Source organism: Hypanus sabinus, chromosome 15 (genome assembly GCF_030144855.1).
Source record: "Hypanus sabinus isolate sHypSab1 chromosome 15, sHypSab1.hap1, whole genome shotgun sequence".
NCBI lineage: Eukaryota > Metazoa > Chordata > Chondrichthyes > Myliobatiformes > Dasyatidae > Hypanus > Hypanus sabinus.
Window position 1 is genome coordinate 58082461 of NC_082720.1, and position 20686 is coordinate 58103146.

Below are 20686 nucleotides of genomic sequence, written 5' to 3' on the forward strand. Positions count from 1 at the left end.
ACATCTCACAATTGGTGTAAAATAGCAAATTTTGGAAGACGAGAATTCTGTTGCAGAATTAAACTCAACGTTACAAGCCCTAACGAATGGTCTCGGCCTGAAACATTGACCTCTTATTTCCCTCTAGTGAGCCTGATTTACTGAGTTATAGGGTTTATAAGACATAGGACAAATATGCCAATGGCTTGATCTCACCAGCCTTCTCTGGTAATAAACTGCACAGATTCACTACCCTCCGACTATAGATATTCCTCATCTCTGTTCTAAAAGGACATCCTTATATTCTGAGGTTGTGCCCTCTGGTCTTGGACTCCCACACCACAGGTAGCATCCTCTCCACACCCACTCTATCAAGGCTATTTAATATTTGATAGGTTTCAATGAGATCCCCCCTCATTCTGCTAAACTTCAGCGAGTACAGGCTCAGAGCAATCCTCACACCCTCCAATGATAGCACATCTTTTCTTAGGTAAGGCACCAAAAAAAGCACCAAGACTGAACACTCTAGATCTGGAGTCCCACCATTTTTTATGCCATAGAACAACACCATTGAGCAAGGGGTCTGTGGGCCCCAGGTTTGGAACCCCTGCTCTAGACTCTCTAAAGCACTACAGCACAGAAAAAAAGCCCTTCAGCTTGTCTGGTCTGTGTCAAACTACTTTGCCTAGCTCCACCGATCTGCACCTTACCATAGAGTTCCTCCAGCATTTTGTGTATGTGTATTGTTTATGATTATAACCCAATTTTCCTCTGCTGTCCTTCAATTCCCCTTGTGTGTTGTTTCTTGTGCAATTTCTCTCAGAATTCATAGTAGCTTTTGTTTTAGTTTCATCATTTGTCTTTGAAAAACAAGTGAGAGCTGCATTAAAATTTTTAAAAAGGTAAAAATTTATACAAGCGAAGAATTATTTTCCCTGAACATTCAGCCAGAAGGTAATTGCATTTAAATGGGTTTCTGCCACTATAACAGGTCAGAACAACTTCAGTGTGGGAAAGTGTAGTGGAACTAATGAGGCAGCACCATTGAGACACAGACCTTTCCACTCTTTATTCAAAATTTAATTTCTATTCTCAGAGAATAAGCACTTATTTCAGGTAATTGCGCATGTGAATCATACACATAATAGGTTGTTTAAAGGATCCAGACTCAAAGCATCCATTATATATCTAACACTATTCTTCAGTGCAAAATTAAGGAAAATACGCACCAATAGCATAATGTCTTTGCAATGTTCTCCCATCATAATTATGTTAAAGACTGCCCAAATCTTGCAACTGCAAATATCCACATGGCTCTGTCCATATACAATATTATACACTTCATCTGAATGAGACATTTGCTTTCCCAACGAGCAAACAATTACCATCTTTATAGTTCAATCACTTCCCCGAGCTGAAGCTAGTTAAATCTCTGACAAACGGAACGTTACCAGGTTGCATTACATCCTGTATCTGTGCAGAGGCTGAACTTGTTAACAAAGAAACTGCAAATTTAAAATCTGTGACCATGTTAAATCAGCTATGGAGATTTGTTAATTAAATTGGGAAATAAAGATGGGACATGGGTTTAATAATGCAAATTATTCAAATAATTTATTAATGAAGTTGTTGATGCAATCGACACACTTCACTGTATATTTTGATTTGCTTGCAACAAATAAAGGTAATCTTTAATATTTAATCTTTCTGAAATTAATTTAATCAAAATGTCCCATTTCCATCCCCTGGAATGCTGTATAAAAACAAGTTGTTGAATTTATCTGCTCTGAGGTTTGCCAATCAACTCTCACAGGTGCAAAGGCTGAATATCAGCCAACTTTTATTGGCAAAGAGTAACTCACAGCAATCCATGAAAGGTCTTGGTGATTGACTGGGAGCTTGCTTATTTTTTCATCTAATATTTCAATTCTTAAAGAAGGAAAATAATCTTGAAAATAACACTTGTGCAAGTTTATGTCTGTGGGAAGTTGGAGAGGCAAGGTATTTGCAAAGCTCAGCCATTTAGAAGGCTTAATGTAATGAGGTTTGACAAACATGTTGCTTTCTCTGGTGCAGCAGAGGCTGATGGGACATCTGACAGATGTTTATAAGATTGAGAGAAACAAATAGAAAAGACAAGCAGTTTCTTTGCTCCAGGGTTGAAATCTCTAATTAAACCATGGCCATAACACACAGGAGCAGAATTAGGCCATTCGGCCCTTCACGCCTACTACATCATTACCTCTCAATCCCATTCTCCTGCCTTCTTCCCATAAGCTTTGATCTGCTAATTAAGAACCTATCAAGCTTTGTTTTAAATATACTCAATGACTTTGTCTCCACAGCCAGCCGTGGCAATGAAATCCAGATTCACCACCCTTTAGCTAAAGAACTTGAAGTAAAGGGAATTATGAGGCTATCAGGCAGGAAATTGGAAGCTTAAATTGGGAACAGATGTTCTTAGGGAAAAGTACGGAAGAAATGTGGTAAGTGTTCAGGAGATATTTGTGTGGAGTTCTGCAAAGGTATGTTCTAATGAGACAGGGAAGAGTTGGTAAGGTACAGGAACCATGGTGTACAAAGGCTGTAATAAATCTCGTCAAGAAGAAAAGCTTACAAAAGTTTGAGATCTAGGTACTGTTAGAGATCTAGAAGATTATAAAGCAAACAGGAAGGAGCTTAAAAAGGAAGTTAGGAGAGCCAAAGGGCCATGAGAAGGCTTTGACAGGCAGGATTAAGGAAAACCCCAAGGCATTCTACAAGTATGTGAAGAGCAAGAGGGTAAGACTTGAAAGAATAGGACCTATCAAGTGTGACAGTGGGAAAGTGTGTATGGAACCGGAGGAAATAGCAGAGGTACTTAATGAATACTTTACTTCATTATTCACTATGGAAAAGGATCTTGGTGATTGCAATGATTTGCAGCAGACTGAAAAGCTTGAGCATGTAGGTATTAAGAAAGGGGATGTGCTGGAGCTTTTGGATAGCATCTAGTTGGATAAGTTGCCGGGACCGGATGAGATGTACTCCAGGCTACAGTGGGAGGCGAGGGATGAGATTGCTGAGCCTCTGGCAATAACCTTTGAATCATCAATGAGGATGGGAGAGGTTCCAGAGGATCAGAGGGTTGCGGATTTTGTTCCTTTATTCAAGAAAGGGAATAGCCCAGGAAATTATAGACCAGTGAGTCTTACTTCAGTGATTGGTAAGCTGATGGAGAAGATCCTGAGAGGCAGGATTTATGAACATTCAGAGAGGTATGTTTAGGAATAGTCAGCATGGCTTTGTCAAGGGCAGGTTGTGCCTTTTGAGCCTGATTGAATTTTTTGAGGATGTGACTGAACACATTGATGAAGGAAGAGCAGTAGATGCAGTGCATTTGGATTTCAGCAAGGCATTTGATAAGGTACCCCATGCAAGGCTTTTTGAGAAAGTAAGGAGGTATGGGATCCAAGGGGACATTGCTTTGTGGATCCAGAACTGGCTTGCCACAGAAGGCAAAGAGTGGTTGTAGACGGGTCATGTTCTGTATGGAGGTTGGTGACCAGTGGTGTGCCTCAGGGATCTATTCTGGGACCCTTACTCTTCGTGATTTTTATAAATGACCTGGATGAGGAAGTGGAGGGATGGGTTTGTAGGTTTGCTGATGACACAAAGGTTGGAAGTGTTGTGGACAGTGTGGAGGGTTGTCAGAGATTACAGCGAGACATTAATAGGATGCAAAACTGGGCTGAGAAGTGGCAGATGGAGTTCAACCCATAGAAGTGTGAAGTGGTTGATTTTGGTAAATCAAATATGATGGCAGAATATAGTACTAATGGAAAGACTCTTGGCAGCGTGGAGGATCAGAGGGATCTTGGGATCCGAGTCCATAGGACTCTCAAAGCAGCTGCACAGTTCGATACTATGGTTAAGAAGGCATACGGTGTATTGGCCATCATCAATCACGGAATTGAATTTAGGAGCCGAGAGGTAATGTTGCCGCTATATAGAACACTGGTCAGACCCCACTTGGAGTACTGTGCTCAGTTCTGGTCGCCTTACTACAGGAAGGAGGTGGAAGCCATAGAAAGGGTACAGAGGAGATTTACAGGGATGGTGCCTGGATTGGGGAGCATGCCTTGTAAGAATAGGTTGAGTGAACGCGGCCTTTTCGCCTTGGAGAGGTGGAGGATGAGAGGTGACCTGATAGAGCTGTATAAGATGATGAGAGGGAATTGATCATGTGGATAGTCAGAGGCTTTTTCCCAGGGCTGACAAGAGGGCAAATGTTTAAGGTGCTGGGGAGTAGGTACAGAGGAGATGTCAGGGGCAAGTTTTTTTACACAGAGAGTGGTGAGTGCATGGAATGGGCTGCCGGCAACGGTGGTGGAGGCGGATACGACAGGGTCTTTTAAGAGATTTTTGGATAGGTACATGGAGTTTAGAAAAATAGAGGGCTAAGGGTAAGCCTAGTAATTTCTAAGGTAGGGACATATTTGGCACAACTTTGTAGGCTGAAGGACCTGTTTTGTGCTGTAGGTTTTCTATGTTTCTAATCTCTGTTCTAACTAGATGTTCCACTATTCTGAGGCTGTGCCCTCTGGTCTTACACTCACCTACTATAGAAAGCATCCTCTCCCATCCACGCTACCTATGCCTTTTAATATTCAATAGGTTTCAAAGAGATCTCTCCCCATTCTTACGAACTCCAGAGTACAGGCCCAGAGCCATCAAATGCTCTTCATACGTTAACCCTTTCATTCCTGGGATCATTGTCATGAACCAATATCAGCATATTTTTCTCAGATAAGAGGCCCAAAACTATTCACAATACAACAAGTGTGATCTGACCGATGCCTTATAAAGCCTCAGTATCACATCCTTGCTCTTATATTCTAGTCCTCATGAAATGAATGCCAGTTACATTTGCCTTTCTTACCATCGACTCAACCTGTAAGTTAACTCCCACGTCCCTTTGCACCTTTTATTTTTGAATGTTCTCCCCATTCAGAAAATAGTCTACACCTTTACTTCTACAAAAATACATGCCCATACATTTCTCTACACTATATTCTATCTTCCACTTCTTTGCCCCTTCTCCCAATCTGTCCAAGTCTTTCTGCAGACTTCCTCAACACAACTTGCCCCTCCACCTATCATTGTATTGTCTGCAAACTTGGTCACAAAACCATCAATTCCATCATTCAAATAGGTGACATATAAAGTGAAAAAAGTAGTCCCAACACTGATCTCTGAGGAGCATCACAGGCAACCAGAATAGGCCCTTTTTATTCTGACTCTTTGCATCTTTCCAATCACACAATCTTCTATCAATGCTAGTATCTTCCCTATAATATCATGTATTCTTATCTTGTTAAGCAGCTCCACGTGTGGCACCTTGTCACAGCCCTTCTGAAAATCCAAGTAAACAACATCCACTGACTGACTCTCCTCTGTTTATCCTGCCTGTTATTTCCTCAAAGAACTCCAACAGATTTGTCAGGCAAGATTTCCTCTGAAGGAAACCATGCTGCCCTACTTTATCATGTGTTTCCAAGTTCCCTGAAACCTCATCCTGAATAGACTCCATCATCTTCCCAACCACTGAAGTCAGGTGAACTAGCCTATAATTTCCTGTCTTCTGCCTCTCTCCCTTCTTAAAGAGTGGAATGACACTTGCAATTTTCCAGTCCTCAGGAACCATGCCAGAATGTAGTGATTCCTGAAAGATCATTACTAATGCCTTCACAATCTCTTCGGGAACTTCTTTCAGACCCTACAGTGTAATCTATCTGGTCCAGCTGACTTACCTACCTTCAGACCTTTCAGCTTTCCAAGTGTCTTCTCCCAATTAACAGCAACCACACCCACTTCTGCCCACTGATACTCTTGAACTTCTGGCTTGACTTCTTGAACTAGTGTCTTCCATAGTGAAGAATGATGGAAAAATACTGAAGCTCACCTGCCATTTTTTTGTCCTCAGTGCTTTCTCTCCGGCATCATTTTCCAATGGTCTAATATCCACTCTCGTCTCTTTTACTCTTTATAAATCTGAAAAAATATTTGGTATCCTCTTTGATATTTTTAGCTAGCTTACCTTCATAGTTCATCTTTTCTTTCCTCATGGAAAGAATTAGGGAAAAAATATTTAGTTGCCTTCTCTTGGTTTTTAAAATGCTTACCAATCCTCTACCTTCCCACTAATTTTTGCTATATTATATGCCCACTCTTGCTTTATGATGTCTTTGATTTCCCAAGTCACCCGTGGTTACCTCGTCCTCCTGTTAGAACACTATTTCATCTTTGGAACACATTTCTACTTCCCCTTTCTGAATTGCCCCCAGAAACTCTAGTCATTGCTCTTCTGCCATCATCTCTGCTAGTGTCTCCTTCCATTCAAATTTGGCCATCCCCTCTCTCATGCCTTTAACTTCCTTTACTCCACTGTAATACTGATAGATCTGACTAACTTCTCCCTCTCAAGCTATATTTGATCACTGGCTCCTACGGGTTCCTTTCTCTTACGCTCCTTAATCAAATATTGAACAACGCCCAATCCAGAATTCTTTTTCCCCTAGTGACCACAACCACAAGCTGCTCTAAAAAGCCATCTCGCAGGCATTCTGCAAATTCTCTCTCTTAGGATCCAGGACTAACTTGATGTTCTCATTGACCTGCATATTGAAATCCACCACGACTATTGTAACATGGGCCTTACACGCCTTTCCTCTTTCCCCATTGGAATTCGTATCCCACATCCAGGCTACTGTTCATGAGCCTGTATATTACTCCCATCAAGGCCTTTACCCTTGCAGTTTCTTAACTTTACCCCCAAGAATTTTATATTTTTCAATCCTGTGTCACGTCTTCCTAAGGATTTGATTTCGTTTTTTTAACCAGCAGAGCCACCCCACTCCCTATGCCTACCTGCCTGTCCTTTCAACGCACGGTGTATCCTTGGATATTAAGTTCCCAAGTATGATCTTTCAGCCAACTCTCAGTGACTCCCACTACATCAGACCTGCCAATCTCTAACTGCACTACAAGATATATCTTATTCCAAGTACTGCATGCATTCAAATTAACACCTTCAGTCCTGCATTCTTCACTCTTTTTCATTTTGTACTCATGTTACACATCAGCTCATCCCACTGACTGCAATTTTGCCCTATAATCTGCCTAACAATATGAAAGGGCAGGCACTTAGATGAGCCAAAAGGGGATGCGAGGGGCAAGTGTGTTTTTTTTTGACACTGAGTGGTGAGTGCCTGGAATGTGCTGCCTGTAGTGGTGGTAGAGGCAAATACATTGGGGATTTTTAAGAAATGTTTAGATAGGCACACAAATGTGAGGAAAATGGAAGGATATGGACATTGGGTAGGTTGAAGGGATTAGTTTAGTTGGTCATTTGATTATTAATTTAACTGGTTCAGCACAACATTGTGGGCCGAAGGGCCTGTTCCTGTGCTGTACTGTTCTGTGTTATATCACAAACTGTTCTTCATTTTCTTACTCATGTTAGCTTTCCTCACTCCCACCCATGCACCTACAGTCTTCTAACCACAAGACTGAAGAGGTCTTCTTCAACCTCTGGCGGACTCTGATTCAGAAACACAGTTATTCTGGTGTCTGAGCTGCTGATCCAGTAACTGTGCCTTACTAAACTGACTTAAGCCCTCTGAAACTAATTTCACTTGTAACTGAGAGATGATGTCTTTGTTGGAGAATGGCAGTGAGGATTAAACTTTCAGAAAGCATAAAATGTTAACTGGAGTGGAAGTTTCAGAAAAAAAAACACGTATGTAAATCAGACCCAATTTTTTGTTGATTAATTTATGCAGGATAAATTAGCAAATTATACAAATTTCTATAGCTTAATTTTCATCGCACGCTTGTACAGAAATCTGGATCAAATTTATTAAGCTTGAGATGCAGCTGAGAGTTCAGAGTTCTGTGTTTCTGCTAAAGTTTTGGAGAACAAGGAATTACATGGAAAGAGACAAGTATCCATTTTGTGCAGGCGCCGCTGTGTTTATGATTTCCAGATCTTTTCTTACCGCAACATGGCTCCGAATGGCAAAAGAAGATGTGAAACAGATGTTTCTATCACTAAGTCATGAAAGCAGCAGGCCGTTTTATTTAAAGTGCAGCTCTGCTGTCCTCGTCTGGTATAGGCCTGGAACTGCAATCAGTTGTAACTCAACACTCAACTAGGGGATCAGTAAACTAACTGAGCACAAGAGATTCTGCAGATGATAGAAATCCAGAGTAACTCACATAAAATGCTGAAGAAATCCAGCATGTCAGGAGGTCTATGGAGAGGTATAAAGAGTTGGCATTTTGGGCTGAGACCTTTCATTAGAACTGGAAAGGAAGGGGGAAGAAGCCAGTAGAAGGTGAGGAAGGGAAGGAATACAAGCTGGCAGATATTAGGTGAAGTCAGGTGAGGAGAATATAGGTAGATTGGGGAGGGGTTGAAGTGAGAAACTGGGAGTTGGCAGGTGAAAGTGGTAAACGATTAAAGAAGGAATCTGATAGGAGAGTATAGTGGACTTCCTTCAAGATGGCATAAGTGAACAACATGACCAACTGCAACGTCCTGCAGACTATTCACGTAACTACTACTTTTATTCCTTCTTTCAAATATGATTCTACTACTAATTTGTGTGCAATTGAAACCTGTGATTTACATTTTGATAGTGTGTTTTTGGGTCAATAGAGCGATCTGGCACTCCGCTGTTTCTGAGGGAGATCGGTGAGGTTGGGAGCAAAGTGCATGGCCTAGAAGTCTGGAAGTGGGGCACGAACCCATGATCGACTCCATTGTTTATCCGATTGAGGCGTCAAGCAAGATCAAAGTCGACGGAGGCAAGAGTGGAAGTGGGAGCTTGGGAGCATCTGCCCGCATTTGACCGGTCTTCCTTCCCCTCTAGCTAGCTGCTATAGGAAGAAAATGCAGGAGTCTTGGGTTGTATGTTGCAAGGACTGATTGACAGGCTCGTGGCTGTGGATTAATTTTAAGGGACTTTGAGGTTCATGTTCCAGGATTCTGGCTATATTTATTTTTTTCTGTTTTTGAGCTGTTTGATTGGAGTGCTTCAGTAAAGACTGGCTCTGCAGTTTGTAGTCAGCTCACATTGTGGCACTGAACTGAACTAAACTAAATATCCATGGACTGGTTTGATGTTTGATATTCTACATCTTGTTCACTTGCTTTTAGTCGTTGGCACAATTTGTTCTTTTTCGTGCATTGGGTGTTTGATATTTTCTTTGAACAGGTCCCATGGTGTTTCTTTGATTTGTTGCTGCAGGAGGAGAGATCTCAGAGTTGTATTCTGTATACACGTTTTGATAATAAATGTACTTGGAACTTTGAACCATGGGGAAAAAAGGAAGGAGGAGGGGCACCAGAGGGAAGAGATAGGCAGGTGAGCAGAAGACGCAAGACAGCAGCCAGATTGGAGAATGGAAGAGAAGGGAGAGGGAAGAGATATTACCAAAAGTTGGAGAAATGGATGTTCACACCATCAGGTTGGCGGCTACCCAGATGGAATATGAGGTGTTGCTCTTCCAATCTGAGAGTAAACTAAACAAAAACATTAATTTAAGTATTAACAGCTGATTGTTACATATTGTGCACAACAACTATTCTGTCTGAACTGCATACAATTTTACAAGTATATCCTTTTTCCCAGAATCCCCTCCAGTAACTTTCCCAGCACAGACGCTTACTGGCCTGTTCTTGCAGCCCTTCTTCAATAAAGCCATGACATTAGCCACCCTCCAGTCTTCCGCCACCTTACCCATAAGACCATGTGAGCAGAATTAGGCCAGTTGGCCCATCCAGTCTGCTCTGCCATTTCATCACGGCTCATTCATTTCCTTCTCAACCACAATCTTCTGCCTTCTCCTTATAACCCTTCGTGTTTTGATTAATCAAGAACCCAGCAATCTCTGCCTTAAATATAAACAATGACTTGGCCATGATTAACAATGATACAAATACTTCTGCAGTTTGTTCTCTGGCTTCCTATAATGTCCTGAGATACACCTGGGTAATTACCCATTTTTATGAACATTAAGACCACCAGCAACTCTTTAGTAATGAAAATACGTCGCAAGACTTCACTGTTGTCTGCCTTGAATTCGCTGGCTTCTATGACCTTCTCCATAGTAAATACTGATAAAAACTATCCCTTTAAGACCACATTCATCTCATGTGGCTCGGCACACAGAGGACAACATGAATCCTTAATGTGCTTTCTTCTCTCAATAGTACCGTTTTGCACTGAGTACACTGGATAGAATCTCCACGGATTCTTTTACCTTATCTGCCAAAGCTATCTCAGAGGATGGCAAAAAACAACCCAGAAGGTTCACAGGTTGATTTTTATGTCACTAGAACCCCTATTCAAGCTCCTGAGATAATTTCAAAGGCATCAAGAGAAGCACTGAGAAGACCTTTGAGATGAAATCTTTGAAATCTTACAAAAGATAAGAAAGTGGGAATGAATCAAGAGTACAATGGAATAACCGAGTGACCTTGAAGTGTGAGAAGCTGATTGTTTTCCAACAATTTCTGGGAAACTGGCATTCCAAGTTCAATAGATTTCTTTAAAACAAAAATCTAAATAGCAGCCAAGCCTGAGCACTGCACACAAAGTCTTGGCAAATATTTACTACTTCTTATGTGCAAAAATGAAAGCTTCAATCTTGTCTACTGCCAACGTTACAGTTGTTTTGAGGAATTGCAAGCATGCGCTGCCCATTGGTCAAACAGGCACTCAGTCATAAACACACAAGAGATTCTGCAGAAGTTGGAAATCCAGCATAACACACACAAAATGCTGGAGGAATTCAGCGGGTCAGGCAGCAACTACAGAAAGGAATAAAGAACTGACATATCAGGCTGAGACCCTTCATTGGGGCTAGAAAGGAAGGGGGAAGAAGACAGAATAAGGTGATAGGTGAAGCCAGATTGGTGGGGGAGAAGGGATGGTGAGAAGCTGGGAGGCAATTGGTGGAAAAGGTAAAGGACTAGAGAAGGAGGAATCTGATATGAGAGGAGTGTGAACCATGTAAGAAACTCAGACTGTAGAAAAGCACTCAGTCAGCAGCTTTACCAAGCAACCCTTGGAAAGGATATTCCATTTCTGTTCGAATGTCATCCAGACGGTTCTTCAGATCATCAGAATCTTCCTCCGCATGTTCATCAAAAACACTCAGCTGCACATTAAGTTCCTCGTTTTCAATTACTCGCAGTTCCTAAAAAAAAAGATCATGGCAAGCTTCTTATATGCAGCTAACTGCTCTGAATTTTAAACATTGTACATTCCAGAAGGCCAGGATGTGAGAACTTAAGGAAACTGAGAGGTCTGCAAAATGTATGTTCCAGACATGTTGCTTCATTGGTTTTTAGCAGCAGAAATGAAACTTCATGCATGTCAGTGAACTTCACTTACCACTGAATATTGGCAACTTCTAACCCATCATTTGCTAATCCCCAATATCAGTTCATAAAATTTATCCTTGTTAATCCTGTACACTCATTTTCCCATCAATCTGCACTTACTAACTTACATTGGATCCCAGTTTCCCCAAACGCCAACATAAAACTCTAATCAAGGTAATCAATACTTAACTTAGCCTCACCATACTAGATCTCTGCAAGCTATTCTAGCATTATGACCTCTCAAGAGGCACCCCACAATCTCGTTGGGATTTCTGATGGCCATCTTAAAATTGCCTTCTGGGCCAAAATTTCCCTGTTAAAATCTCATTCATTGACTTGTCATTTTATCAAATTTAACTGTCTCCAAAGCTTACAAGGTGACCAATCTTTTAAAAATATATATATTTTCCTTTAATTGGTGCTCAATTGTGCTTACATCGAGGAACTGAAACACTTACCGGTAAGATCTGATTGAGACCCAGGCGCATGAACTCACTCCGTAGGTGAATTCTGAAGTCAAGTTCGTCAGCAGGAATTATGAGGGCATTAACGAACTGCATGCATGCCACCTAGCCAAGGAGAAAAAAAATCCAGACCAATTTTAAATTAAACTGGATTATTTATGATAAAATTAATTATTATTATAAAATAATTTCTTATAAAATGCACCTCTGTTTACCAATGAAACATGGAAAATAATGGAAATAACATTATATACTAGGCTTGATCTACACTAAAGTAGGATTGCAATTACATTGCCACAATTAATCTAGAAAGATAAACAAAGAACTTACCAAACATATTTTTTGCCATTCATTAAGCTCATTCTATAATTACTTCATTTTCTAATTTATTCCAAAACCTATGATACACAGGTTAAATGGTCTAACTGCCAATATAAAGGCTTTGAAGACAATCGAGCCACATCACTTAGCCTCAGGGTGATCCTTCACTCCATTCATCTATACTGAAGTCACTCACAAGAAAGTGGTCACTTGGGGAAGGTGCTTGAAGATTATGGTATCAAACATCAAACTCGAGGGAGAACAGAAGTTGAGAAGTCAATGCAAGGAGATATAAATTACATAAATATGGGCAAACTAATTACTTTAGTTTAATAATATGTACAAGGGAAGATTTCATTAGTTTTTATTTTAATCAAAGCGCTTCTAGCTAAAAGAGACACAGAATTAGGAAGAGCCTATCAACCTTTGAACAGCTAATATTCATCAAAACAAAGTTTAACAGCCGAGTAGAAAATCTAAACTCAGTAATAGTCTTTACCGACAATCTTGATTCTCTCCTATCATTAATGTCTCAATGGACCATTACAGTTGAAAAGAATGAAAGATGATGATACTGGAATACAAGATTCTTATGACAAGGTGGCTGCTGAAGGAGGTTTCACCTCATCCTAGCAGGACATGGTTCCATTGGGTGGGGGGAGGGGGTCACTTATGTTAGAGAAAAGGAGGAATATAATTTCTTAGACAGTATATTTGGAATTCTCTACTCAGAGCTGCAGAGATAGTCACTGAATATATTCAATGCTTCAAAGGGAGTCAAGGGGGACACCAGAACTACTGCATGTCCAAGTCCACTGGAGGCTGAAGAAGATGGTCTGTTCTGAGGTTACAGGACTGTGTATGTGCATGGGTGGGAAGGACGAATGGAGCTTGTTATGCTGTTGCCGTTGTGTTGCTTCTTGTGCTGTGTTCTTCTGCCGAGCATTGTTGCCATGCTATATTGGTGCCAGATGGTGTGGTGACAATTGTGGGCTTTCCTCAGCACATCTTTAGGTTGTATTGCTTGTTAATGCAACTGTATCATTCGATGTACATGCAATAAATAAATGAGTCTGAACCTTAAGTTCTAATGGACTAACACTTGTTGCAACTGAAAAGAACAAGAGATGATGATATTGGGGCACAAGATTCTTATGACAAGATGGTTGCAAAAGAAGGTTTCACCTTTCTCTAGTAGGACCTGGTTCTAGTATGCGGGTGGGGGGGGGGGGGGCAGAGGATTTAAGTCAGGGATAAGGAAGTTCATCTCTTAGAGAGTATATTTGAAAGTCTCTCCCTCAGATTTGTGAAGATGGTCATTGAATATATTTACAAAAGAATTCAGAACAGCTGTTGATCTCTGCTTTGTTTGGTGTCAATGGTACCAAACTGCTCCCAAATGCACTGCTTATCCTGATGCTTCAATGCTGTCATTGAAAGACCTTGATTGAGTGGACAAGGAGAGGATGCTTCCTGTAATGGAGGAGACTAGGACCTATGGGCACAGCCTCAGAATAGAAGGATGGCTCATTAGAATGGAAATGAGGAACAATATCTTTAGCCAGAGGATTGCTGAATCTGTGGAATTCATTGCCACAGATAGCTGTGGAGGTCAATTCAATCAGTATATTTATAGCTGAGGTTGATAGGTTCCTGATAGGCATGAAAGTTACAGGGAGATAGCAAGAGAATGGAGTTGTGCTGGAAAATAAATCAATCTTGATAGAATGGTGGAGCAGACTAGATGGGCTGAATGATCTAATTTTGCTCCTACTTCATATGGTCTTACAAGAGCATTAGTCACAGGAGCAGAATTAGGCCATTTAGCCCATCGAGTCTGCTCTGTCAGTCTATCATGGCTGATCCTAGATCCCACTCAACTCCATACTTGCCTTCTCACCAAAACCTTTGATGCCCTGACCAATCAGGAAACGATCAACTTCCGCTTTAAATACACCCACAGACTTGATTTCCGCCAAATCTCATTCCAGAGATTCACTACTCTGGCATAAAAATTCCTCTTTATCTCAGTTATAAAAAGTCACACATTAATTTTGAGGCTATGCCCTCTAGTTCCGAATACCCTCACCATAGGAAACATCCTTTCCACATCCATCCTATCTAATCCTTTCAACATTCGGTAGGTTTCTGAGATCCTCCTGCATTCTTCTAAATTCCAATGAGTACAGGACCAAAGCTGCCAAATGTTCCTTGTATGTTATCCCCTTTATTCACAGAATCATCCTCATGAACCTCCTCTGGACTCTCTCCAATGACAGCACATCCTTTCTGAGACATGGGGCCCAAAACTGTTGACAATACTCCAAGTGTCTTATAAAGGCTCAGCATTAATTCCTTGCTTTTATATCCTATTCCCCGTTCAATAAATCCCAACATTGCACTTGCCTTCGTTAACAAAGACTCAACCTGTAAATTAACTTTCTGGGAAGGCTATAGCCAGTAGCATAAATAAAATAAGTACCAATGATCAATATAAAGTCCAGTTCCATTTGTATACCGAATTAAAACCCACCCCAACCTAACCAACGCCAAACCAGCCACAAGTAATCCTGACCAAATTTATTCGTCCTAAACCTGACCCTTAGTGTAAATACGCACACTACCGATATGGCTGTTAAGCAAATCATTGTGCTGTTAAGCCAACTGACATGATACTGGCCAACCCAATCAGAGTATGAAAAATTTATTAGAATATACACACAATCAAAATTCATAATTTTTCCCCCTCAAATTTTATTGTCAATTTCACTTAGTGATAGAGCACGGTAACAGGCCCTTCCAGTCCCATGGACCTGCGCTAATTATACCCATGTCAACAATTTATATGTCAACCCATACGTTTCCAGACTGTAGGAAGAAACTGCGGGACCCGGAAAATATCCACACGGTCACAGAGAGAAAGTACCAACTCCTTACAGAGAGCGGTGAAATTGAACTCAGATCACTAGTGCTGCAATAGCGTTAAGCATGCCATTCCACTATACTACTGTGCCACCCTTGTTTGGCTTGGGATAAACGGGCTCAAAGGTACACATTGAAACATGTCATCAGGAGGAACCAAAGATCAAACATTTCCTGTCTCAACACAGCTCCATTTCTACCATATTCTGCAACAAATAAAAGTAACACCAACCTTCCATCAAAAGAAACACTCAATTTAAAACAAATTACTCATTTATCTAATTTGTCCTTTTGCAAGACTTGCCTTCAGTGGTATGGTTTGTTCAGCCTTCAATCCAACCAGCAGAGCTTTGAACCGTTCGCTGTCATCCTGCTCTGCTCTCTCAGTTAGTGCCTCCAATACTTTCTCATGCCTAGAAACAAACAGGTTGGACAAACATCAGTATTGAAGAGTCTCTAGTCCAGGAATTCCCAATCTGGGATCCACAGTCTCCTCAGTCAATGGTAAGACTCCATGGCATAAAAAAAGATTGGGAATCCATGCTCTACTTCCAATTTCCAATAGTCATTAGGTACAACTTCTTAATATCAGTTTCTTTAACATTCACCCTAATCATAAGACTTTATAAGCAGTTATTTGTCAAAAAAAACCTTTTAAATCAGGATTCTGTGTAATGTTTTATTGAAAGGTCACCTTTATTTGTCACATGTATATTAAAACATACAGTGAAATGCATCATTTGCACCAAATCAAATTTCAAAATAAATTTATTATTAAAGTATATATATGTCCCCATATAAAACCCTAAGATCCATTTTCTTTTGGCAAATCATAGTAGATACAAGCAACACAATAGAATCGATGAAGAATTGCACCCACAGAATGGTCAAATAACTAATGTGCAAAAAAAAAACATACTGTAGAAATAGAAAAAGAAAAATAATAATAATAAATGATAAATAAGTAATAGATATCGAGAACATGAGACGAACAGTCCATGAAATCAGGTCTATAGTTTGTGGGAATAGTTCAATGATTGGGCAAGTGAAGTTGAATGAATTTATCCCCTTTGGTTTAGGAGCCTAATGGGTGAGGGATAATAATTGCTCTTGCTGGTAGAGCAGATCCTGAAGCTCCTGTACCTTCTTCCTGATGGCAGCAGTGAGATGAGAGCATGGTGGAGGTTCTCAATAAATGAAGCCACTTTCCTATGACAACATTCCGTGTAGATGTGGTCAATGGTGGCGAGGGATTTCAAATCAATAAGGAATTTACTGAGCATTCTGTAAGTGCTGCCATCATTCTAGCATCAACATAGTACTCACAACTCACTGACCCGAACCCATATCTCTTTGGCATGTGGGAGAAAACTGAAGTATCTGAAGGAAGTCCATGTGGTCATGGGAGGTTGTGCAAACTCCTTACAGGCAGCAGAGGGAATTGAACCTCAATCAGTGACCACTGGCATAGTAAAACAATGCACTAACTGCTACAATGTCATGCGGCCCATGTATGCAAGCAAAAAATTAAGGATTAAAACTGCAATACAAGAAACTTAAGGAAGATGGCTGGGACTCCAGTGCAAAGCTTGTTGCTGAAGAAGATTTTGCTCTATGAAATGTGCAGAAATAAGATCCAAATGACTAAATCAAGTGGGAACTACTCCCCAAGCTGACAACAGCAGCCAACTACAACACTCCCAATACTGGAAATCTTGGAAGCACTACAAGAGGCCCATTTTAATAAATGTCTGCAAAACATTGAAATTACGGTGTATTCGTGTACCTCCATAAAAATACAAGTCTCACCACGTACCTCTGCGATATCTGAGAAGAATTACTTTAGATTCATGCCTCCTGAATCTATGATTTAATATGCCCTATCACTCCTGCAGTCTTTATAAAGTACTGTGCAAGTCTTAGGCATACATATATAGCTAAGGTGAATAACACTTTTGCACAGTATTGTAGTAATTTTACGTATTGCAGTGTACTGAAACAACAAATTTCATGATACATGTGAGTGATGATAAACCTGATTCTGATATGGGTCTATTGTGGACTGCGAGTGGGAAGGTGGCAGGGAGAGGAATCATGGTTGGGAAAAGAAGGGAGAGGGGTGGGATCAGAAAGCAGCAGAGGGACATTCTGTAATGATCAATAAAACTATTTAGAATCAAATTATGTTGCCTGGTGTCTCAGGGCTAGGTCCCTGGCATTCCATCTCTGCCACATATCTCACAACCCTCCTGCAATTTTCCACCCATGTCATTCCCAACATCCTTTTCTCCCAACAGGTTTACAAACTCACTGTCTACTACACATTGACAAATACACAGTACTGTGCAAAAGTCTTAGGCACCCTAGCTATATAGTCGGAATCAGGTTTAATATCACTGGATTATGTTATGAAATTTGTTAACTTAGTGGCAGCAGTGCAAAGCAATACATGTTATTCACCCCCTTCAACTCAGTGTTTAGTAGATGCAACTTTGTCAACAATTACAGCCTTGAATCTCTGTGGACAGGTCTCTGGACACTGCAATTTTTCCCCATTCTTCTTTACAAAACTGCCCAAGCTCTGTCAGACTGCATGGGGATCATGAGTGAACAGCTCTTCTCAAGTCCAGCCACAAATTCTGAATTGGATTGAGGTCTGGACTCTGACTAGGCAACTCTAGGACATTAACTTTGCTGTTTTTAAGCTATTCCTGTTTAACTTTGGCTTTATGCTTGGGGTTGAATCTTCTCCCAAGTTGCAGTTCTCTTGCAGGATTTCTCTGTATTTTGCTGCATTCATTTCACTCTCTACCTTCACAAACCTTCCAGGGCCTGCTGCAGTAAAGCATCCCCGCAGCATGATACAGCCATCACCATGCTTCATGGCAGTGATGATGTGTTTTTGATAATGTGCAGCGTTCAGCTTACGCCAAACATAGCATAAATTTGATGGCCAACAAGCTTAATTTCAGTTTCATCAGACCACAGAACCTTCTTCCAGCTGACTTCAGAGTCTCCTACACGCCTTCTGGCAAACTTTAGCCGAGATTTCATGTGAGTTTTCCCCACATTCCAATTATGGCTTTCTCTTTGCCACTCTCCCATAAAGCTGTGACTGGTGAAGCATCCAGGCAACTGCTATATGTGCAGTCTCTCTCATCTGAGCCACTGAAGCTGTTAACTCCTCCAGAGTTGTCATAGGTCTCTTGGCCTCGCTCACTCGACCCTTTTTGAGAACTGCTTGCATTAGGCAGATCTACAGCTCTGCCATATTCTTTCCATTTCTTGATGATTGTCTCCAAGGAATATTCAGAAACTTGGAAATTTTCTTGTATCCATCTCATGCTTTTCAATAATCTTTTCCCAGAGATGCTTTGAGTGTTCTTTTGTCTTCATGGAGTAGTTTTTTTTTATAATTTAGTGCTGAATAGGCTCTTCCCGCTCTTCAAACCGTGCAGTTCATCAACCTCTGATTTCACCCTAGCTTAATCACCGGACAATTTTCAATGATCAATCAACTTACCAACCAGTACATCTTTGGAATGTGGGAGGAAACCACAGAAAGAATATACAAACTCCTTACCAGCAGCAACAAGAAATTGAAACACCCCAGCTGCACACTGGTCTCCAAAGACGGGTCTCCATTTAACTAATTATGTAACTTCTAAGACCAACTGGTTGCACCAGTGATGATTTGATGCGTCATATTAAAGGGGGTGAATATGTATTGAATCAATTATTTTGTATTTTATAGCTGTAATTAATTTAGATCATTTTGTAGAGATCTGTTTTCACTTTGACATGAGTCTTTTTTTCTGCTGATCAGTGTCAAAACAAAACCAAATTAAATCCACTGTGATTCAATGTTGTAAAACAATAAAATATGAAAACTTCCAAGGGATGAATACTTTTTAAAGGCACTATATATGCCAGACTCTTGCACAGTAATGTATTCTGGACATAGTGTCTAATTAATTGATCATTTTCATTGTTCAAAGTGTCCAAAATGTTCAGTTTAAAACCATAAATACTCAGCTGGTCTGGCAGCAGCTGTGGAGAGAAACAGATTTGAAGTATGAGGTCCAAGACCTCTAATAAAACTAGAAAAAAGTTTAGAAAACATACGTTTTAAATTGCAAAAAAAAGAAATGGAATGAATAAGAGAGTAGAATAGACCTCAAGAATGAAAGAATAATTGGCTAAGTCACTGTGTATACTTAAAGCAGAAATTGATAGTTACTTGATTAATCAGGACATCGAATGTTACAAGAGAAAGGTAGGAGAATGGGTTTGATGGGGTTAATAAACAACCATGTTCAAATTCAGAGCAGGCTCATTGGCTGAATGGCTTAATTCTACCTCTGTCTTAAGGAATAAGTGTGTGGTGAAGTCTTGTTAAAGGATGTACTGGTGTGATAAGTGAGGACAGAGAAGGGAGAGAATGAAAGAACCATGCTAGAAATGTGAGATAATATAACACTGCATTTGCTGGAAATACAAAATAAAAACAGAATATTTTGTATACTCAGAGGGTCAGGAAGCACTGGCGGAAAGAGAAAAACTTTAATATTAGAGCTTCGTGGCTAGTTCCAGCAGAAATTGGAAAATTAACCCACTAACAAGAAGTATTAAACTCATGTTAACTGCAGAGGGCTTTAATAATCAAAAAATAATATGCTCATTAAATTGGCATTGGTTTTCATTTAAATAGATTAAATGAACAAAGATCAAGTGGGAATGGGATAGAATTAGAGTGAGTGATCCAGTCCAGAATTTGCTTGGATACATTTTACTTCAAATCAACAACTCAGAACTAACTTATCTACTATTATAGATTGGAACTAACACTTCAGAATTTGCAAACAATGTTGAAAAATTACAGTAAAAGCAAATCTCTTTGTCTTGTACCAAAAACTACAATCCATTTTTCCATTCACTAAAAGTCCATGTAGGTAGATATATAACAAGATTACTAAAAGAAATGCAAAGAACAATATATTCTTCTGATATTTTTTCCAGTTTCACAGGAAAAGACATCTCCACTATTGAGCACATTTACAAGTACAGCCACAAAAAAGCAGCATCTGTCATCGGGGATCCTGACCATTCAGGCCATGCTCTCGTTTTGCTGCTGCCATCAGGAAGGAATGACAGGTATGAACAGTTACTATCCAACAATCATCAGGCTCCTGAACCAACATAGATAACTTCATTCACTTCAACAATTAACTGATTCCACAACCTATGGACTCATCTTCAAGTACTCTATGACTGACTTATACAATATTACTTATTTACTCGTTATTATTATTTATTTTATTTTTTGCATTTGTAATTTGTCTTCTTTTTTACATTGGATGTCCATTTTTCTTTGTGTGCAGTTTTCCATTGATTCTGTTGTGTTGCTTTCTATCTACACAATGCCCTCAAGAAAACTAATCTCATGATAGTATATGACGACATATACAGTAGATAATCTTGACTCTGGCAATTTTCTAAAATTTCCCTCCTGTACTGAGCCTTATCTTTTCATTTTACATTAACAGTTCAGGAGGAAAGTTTTAGA

General features: G+C 40.1%; 1 protein-coding gene across 1 annotated transcript in view; it reads right to left on the reverse strand.

Annotated features, from left to right (window-relative positions):
• Positions 1 to 20686, reverse strand: part of LOC132405256 (protein diaphanous homolog 1-like) — a 247335-nt gene that overhangs the window by 82821 nt on the left and 143828 nt on the right. Inside the window, exons 9-11 of the mRNA XM_059989940.1 lie at positions 15425 to 15533; positions 11872 to 11982; positions 11107 to 11226 (exon numbers count right to left, since the gene is read on the reverse strand). Coding sequence (XP_059845923.1) covers positions 11107 to 11226; positions 11872 to 11982; positions 15425 to 15533 — 340 coding nt within the window. The remainder of the gene's footprint in view (positions 1 to 11106; positions 11227 to 11871; positions 11983 to 15424; positions 15534 to 20686) is intronic.